The 6,536-nt window shown below is 46.0% G+C and overlaps 1 protein-coding gene across 3 annotated transcripts in view; it reads right to left on the reverse strand.

Annotated features, from left to right (window-relative positions):
* The window catches only part of MTMR10 (myotubularin related protein 10), a 44,412-nt gene extending 41,334 nt beyond the window's left edge, over positions 1 to 3,078 (reverse strand). For 2 of the 3 annotated variants that reach the window (XR_004475997.2, XM_033403012.2), the window contains exons 1-2: positions 2,744 to 3,078; positions 2,142 to 2,202 (exon numbers count right to left, since the gene is read on the reverse strand). Coding sequence is in view for 2 of the 3 variants with exons in the window: in XM_033403012.2 (XP_033258903.1) it covers positions 2,142 to 2,202; positions 2,744 to 2,803 (121 nt within the window). In the remaining variant the exon portion in view is untranslated. The remainder of the gene's footprint in view (positions 1 to 2,141; positions 2,203 to 2,743) is intronic. The other variant, XM_004278354.4, reaches the window with a different exon arrangement.
* Between the last annotated feature and the right edge of the window lie 3,458 nt (positions 3,079 to 6,536).

A 6,536-nucleotide genomic window follows, 5' to 3' on the forward strand; every position in this document is an offset into this window, starting at 1 on the left:
GGTCTTATAGATCACCAATGCTTCAGTTACTCTCCACTTGTCTTCCAGATTTCACAGGCTGAAAAGGGAGCAACAGAGGTTCTGGCGGGAGTTGGTGAGGTTAGAGGTGAAGCAGGGCACAGAGACCATGACGGGGGGGGGGGGGGGGGGGGGCGGGGGGACGGGGGGGGCGGGGGGGGTCTGACAGAAAGAACGGGAAGAGCATGGGAAGACCAGGATGGGAAGGTAAGAACAGAAGGGGTGGGGAAGGAGGGCAAAGACACACTAATTTAGCATTGACTAAACGTTCTGTGAGGAATAGGTTAGGTGCAAACAGAATCCGGGGGCCAAAGCCATCACGTATGCACACACAGAGCCAATGAAGAAAAGCTACCACAGGTCAGGGGATCCAGACTTAGCTATGATTTCTAAGACAAGTAAACCACTGACAGTCAGGAAATGGGTTTACAACTTCCCCAGAAAACGCTGACTTTTTAACAGAAAGGTAAGTTTTTAGTTAATTCTATAGAAAAGATAATCACTCAATGTAAAGTTCTTTGAGCTTACTGATATTTGTAACAATTTCACAAGCAAAGCTTAAATATAGAAGTTAACTAAAGAAAATCAAGCACTATCATTTGTAGCTAAGACCATGTGGTTTATTAGTGTCAAATCAAATCAAATATCAGAAGGGGGAAATCAAAGAACAGGGCCTGTTCAGGGTAAAAGGACCCAAAGTTCAATAGCTCACAGGCACTCATTCAGGAAGAGCACTGTTTGCCGCTGGGTTGTTTAAATGCCTGGAGTGACTAAGACCAAAACAGAGCACACACAGGGAGCAAAGGTTACTTATTAATTCTATTGTTCACTTCCAGGACAAGTACAAAGGATTATTTAGTACATACTGTTTGGCTAAAAAGCATTAACAAAATAAAGGGAAAATAGTTATAACTAACTCCCCAAATAAAGTTTAAAACAATTTTAAGAGTTAACATCTATAATAGGGAACCATAGGTTTATGTTTTAAATTTGTTTGTTCCTACTTAATATTTAAAATTTTAAAGCACAAAATTTTAAGTTACCCTATTTGTTCAATTACTACCTATAGAGTTCTAATCATTTTATCAGATTTAGCATTAAGTAACAACTGAGATTTTAAAATACTGATAGTAGTCACACAAACTGGTATTTGATTATATTTCATGTTTAAAACAGGCTTTCCTGGCTACTTTCCCTAATAATCAGATTAAACAACTGACTTCCTAGCTGTTATATAATTATTATACAACTCAAAATACCAATCAAATAAATGCATTATACGCTTTAAAACTAATCTCCAATTTACCATCAATTCCTACTTCTACCTCTAAGGTCTTCTAACCTCAATTTTGTTCTAAACCAGTGCTTCTCCACAGGGGGAAAATTTTGCCCCTAGGGTTCCCCCCACCCCCTAACAAAAGGGTTTGGCAATGTCTGGAGACATTCTGGTTCCCACAAGTAGGAGGTAGAGGAGGTGGTGCTCCTGGCATCTAGGGGGTAGAGGCCAGGGATGCTGCTAAACATCCTGCAATGCACAGGACAACCCTACAACAAAGAATTATCAGGCCCAAAACATCTATAGTGTCTCTGCTGGGAAGCCCTATTCTAAATTGAAACAAGATTTGCAAACACAGCTGACACCTTCAAAAAACAATTGCCAAGTAAGTAATTCAAAGTTCACTAAGCTTTGTTATTGGTATAGAGACCCAGACATAATAAAAGTCGCTTTTTATACTATTGAAATGTGATCTGATTATTAACCATGAATGCATGAAATTGCAGATGGACAAGAAGGGCAAAAAGTCCTTTCACCACCTAAGCAATTCATGATCGCTTTAAAAAAGAACATTTCAGGAGACGAAAAGGAAATAAGGTAGTGGTATTCTTGACAGTTTTCTACAATGCTTAAGTTTTCAAGGACAAACACCAATTAATCATTACTTTTTGTTGCTGTCCTTTAGTTCTAACCAATCCTTTTTTTTTTTTTCCATCCTCAGTCGTTAGATTTTTAAGTGGCTAAAGTTTAAAGTAAATGAGGAAAGTTAACCACATGGTACTAGCTGGTGGAATAATCTTAGGCCAAAACACATTACTAAAGTATCTGTTAGAACACTCATGTTTACCTGGCAAAAGAACAGGCTCCAGCTTTTTAATCTTCGGTTCTGAATTAATATTATCGTCAGTCTGAAATACATTAGCAAAACAAATCAAAATCAAAACTTTTTTCCCGCCTGAGAGATAAAAGCAAATTTTATTTTCTAGGTGATGACACAGGCGACAGCCACGTATTCCCCCCACTTAAATTCTTACACATTTTTACCGAACTCTTGTAAGGATCTGCTCGTGATGGAATTGAGAGTCTGGCCATAAAAATACTACAACCGCCAGTGCCGCTTCCAGGTGTTCACATTTACGACAGGTAAGTAACCCCTTCCACTAAGTGCCCACAGGCGATGCGATCCTGCCGGCGGTCACGACGGGGACCGTCGCCAGGCGAAGGGCTAAATAAATCCTAACTCCGATCGCTCCCTGGAGTCCCGTCTCGGAGCCGAGAACGGCTGCGGCGGAGTTTTGCAAGTTTCCACCGAGCCGGCGGGGTTCCCGGGAAGGCGGTTTCCCCGCGCCGGGGTCCGGGGGACGGGGGACGGGGCAGTCTCCTGGGCCTGCCCGTGCTCGGCTCCCCGGAAACGCGAGGAGAGGGCGCCGCGGGGAGATGGCTGTTTACCTGGGGCGGCGGCAGGAGGTAGGACCTGAACGTGGGTCTGGGCGGCTTGAGCGAGAACATGGTGCCGCCGCCTGCTCGGCTCGGCCCGTCCCGGTCGGGGCCCGGGAACCGCCTCCCGACGCCCGCTGGCTGAGAGTTCCCCGTGCGGCCGCCCGGGCTCGGTCTGCGGCCAGCCGGGCCGGGCGGGCTGACGGGCGTGGACACGGCTGAGCGCCCGCCCGAGCGGGGAGGAGCCCGGGCCCATCCCCGGAAGGGGCCCGGCGTGCCGCCCCGCCCCGAGAGACGGAGTGCGCAGGCCGGCGGCCGGCCGCTGCCGGCCTCTAGGCCGCGCGGGAGTCGGAACGCGAGGCTGGCGCCTTGCGCCGCTGCCCGGCCCTCAGCGAGAGCGCCGGGGGGGAGCGGGGCGCGGGAGCCATCTTGAAAGGCCAGTCCGGGCGGGGGTGGGAGCACTGCTATGGCGGCCGGCAGGGTCCACAACGGTCCGCGGGGACGTACGGCGGCCCGCGGGGGTCAGAGGAGCCGCGGGGGGCGGCCCGAGGGGGTCACAGCGGCCAGCAGGGACCTACGGCGGCCGGCGGGGGTCATAGGGGTCTCGGGAGGCGGCCCCGGTTTTCGCTCAAGCTTCCGTGCCGACTGCCCCGCGGTCCCCCTGTCCCCGGGACAACCCCCTTGACGCTGCTCGCTAGTCCTCCAGCTCGCGCGACCAGTGTCGTTTTCCTTCTTCGGGAGGAGCCCGGGGCGGGGGAAGGGGACCCTGGAACCCTGGGCTCAGCCGGTCACGCTGTCTGCGGCCAGCGTGTGAGGGACGGGCACCGGGAAGGCGGCCCGGGGCAGCCGGCAGTGACTGGGATCAGGCGGTCAGCGCGGTGCCTTCAAGGTCGACACTGGGGGAGATTTTTCTCCCATCACACGGTTGTCTGTGCGGAAAGCTTTGAGACTGGGGTGTCCTGCTGCTGAATTCCACGGGGTGCTGAGGCTATTGACGGAGGACGTTGCCAGGCAACCCGGACGCCTCCATTTACTTTAACTTCTACCCTCTTTATTAAACTTTAATGTGGAAAAAGATATTAAGCAAATTACCTTCCTTTCTTTTCGTGCCTATCCTCACGTGTAAAAATACCAGTGAGCAGATAAATGATCAAAAGCCCAGCAAGAGTCAGGCCTTAGTGGTGTGGACCGAATAGGCTATGGACCGAATATCTGCCCGTTAATTGCAAAGAACCAGCGAATTTCAGCATATCAAACGCAGGGCATTTCTGAACTCTTTAGCATGTTTCCGAACTGGAGCAGCCTTTGGTAAGGGGGCTAGTGATGTTTCATTTTGGTAAATCTATTAGTTGAGACTAGATTTTTCTTATGCTTTGAAGAATAAATCCCTAATCCAGCATATTATAATTAATGTCACAGGGAAGCTCCAATGTGGACATATGAATCACAATCATACTGACAAGTGTTGCTAATGGAAACACTAAAGGATTTAAACAAAGATTCAAAAGGTACGTTTTTTTGGAAAATAATTTATCCTGGATCCAGAACCCCACTGATCTTTCTGGTTAACTTGTTTGAGTGCCATATGATTCCATTTTGACCAGAAACCACAATCATACTTTAAAATGTTAAGCCCATTGAGTTATAGATGCTAAAGATAGTGTTGTGCACATACATTTAACACCTTTTTATGAATAGTCCGTGTTTTCTCTATTAAATGCATTAAAAAAAAAACTCATAGAAAAAGATCAGATTTGTGGTTACCAGAGGCAGGGCATGGGAGGAAGGGGAATTGGAGGAAGGTGGTCAAAAGGTGCAAATTTCCAGTTAGGCGATAAGTAAGTACTAGGGATGTAATGTACAACATGATAAATATGATTAACACTGCTGTCTGTTATATAGGAAAGTTAGGAGAGTAAATCCTAAGAGTTTTTTTCTTTCTTTCTCTTTTTATTGTATTTGCATGAGATGATGAATGCCCGCTAAACTTATTGCGGTAATCATTCCACAATATATGCAAGTCAAACCATTAGACTGTACACCTTAAGCTGTATTTATACAGTGATGTATGTCAATTACATCTCAATAAAACTAGACAAAATTTATTTTTTTTCCACAAATACTCTTCAAGGAATATGTGGATCTTTATACTGAAACGACTTACTATAATTTGGCTTTTGCCATACAGGTTTTTTTAGGATCTACAACTCTAATAAGTGACCATACAGTCGAAAAGTGGAAAAACTCTGATTTCCAGATTTGTCCTGACTTACCCTGAATTTTAGGGCCTTTTCAGATATGTAATTGTATCAGTCTGCTTGGGTTGCCATAAGAAAATACCACAAACTAGGTGGCTTAAATAACGGAAATTTATTTCTCACAGTTCTGGAGGCTGGGAAGTCCAAGGTGAAGTATAGGCAAGATGGAATTCTGGTGCGAGCTCTCTGCCTGGCTTGCAGACAGTGGAGAGAGCTGAGGGAGGAGGGTTGGTGGTGGACGGGTGCAGGGTATTAGAGCACACTCTGGTGTTTCTTCTTATAGAGGCATTAATCCTGTTGGATTAGGACCCCACCACTTATGACCTCATTTAATTAATTACCTCCTAAAAGCCCTACCTCCAAATACAGTCACATTGGGGGTCAGAGCTTCAACGTCTGAATTTTGGGAGAATAAATGCAGTTCCTAGCACTAGTCCTGATATCCTTGATACTCTGTACATTCGAAATAGCTGACTGTCTCCTTCTTTGGTTCTGATGTCAGTATTTTGTCCCCTATTTTTCTGACTCTGTTTCCAGTATTGGTTCTTCTATCACGGGGGATAGTGGCATTCTGTACAGATCATTTCCTTTTCCCTGTGAAAAGGAAAAAAAGAGCTAACATTTCTTGAATATCTATTAGGTGCTAGGTAATTAATATATTCATTCAGTCAGTTACCAAATTTGTATTGATTGCTAACTCTGTGCTAAAAACGACTTGGGTCACTAAGAAGACAAAGTTTCTACTTTCCTGCACTTTCACTCCAGGTGGAAGGATATAAAAAATTAATATATAACAAGTGCCATGAAGAAAAACAAATGGGAAGAAGATGAGGGTTTTGTTTTTCGATGGGAGATGGGGTGTGGTCAGGGAAGGCCTTTCTGATAAGATGACGTTTGAGCAGAGATGGAAGGAAGTGAGGGAGCAAGCCAGGCGGAGATCAGGAGGAAGAGGGGTTAGCCGTGCAAATGCCCTGAGGTGTGAACCTGCCTGGTGTGTTCAGAGCAGCCTAATCTAGTGGAAGAAGAGGTCAGAGAAAAAGAAGCCAGATCACATAGGGCCTGAAAATTGAGAAGCTTCTGCAACATTTTGAGCTGAGAATGACGTGATCTGACATTTAAAAATAATCACTCCCCCTGCTGTACACGTACAGCGTGGTAGAAGCAGTGAGACTGAAATGGAGCAGGACCCTACTATGGTCTATGCACCCCATGCCTTCAGCCCGCCTTTTGTCTGCAGGAAAACTTCAGTCAAAGAATAAATTCGATCAGAGAAGTGAGAAAATGCAGAAGCAAAGGAAAACAATCAAACAGGACAAAATAGTAATAGTTTAGTCATTAAGCAAAGTCAAGGACCTTTAGTTCCTCCTCAAGGGCTATGGATAATATTCTGAGCCATATCCTGTGAGCTGTCTTATAGCTACCGAAACCCACACCAGGTGGAAGAAGTTAACTACATGATGACCAGGCTGTAGCCATGACATAAGCTGCCACAATTCTGAGAGCTGCCCTCAGAGAAATGGGAACAAACCGACCCTGGAACTAAAGAT

This window comes from Orcinus orca, chromosome 2, assembly GCF_937001465.1.
Source record: "Orcinus orca chromosome 2, mOrcOrc1.1, whole genome shotgun sequence".
Lineage (NCBI taxonomy): Eukaryota > Metazoa > Chordata > Mammalia > Artiodactyla > Delphinidae > Orcinus > Orcinus orca.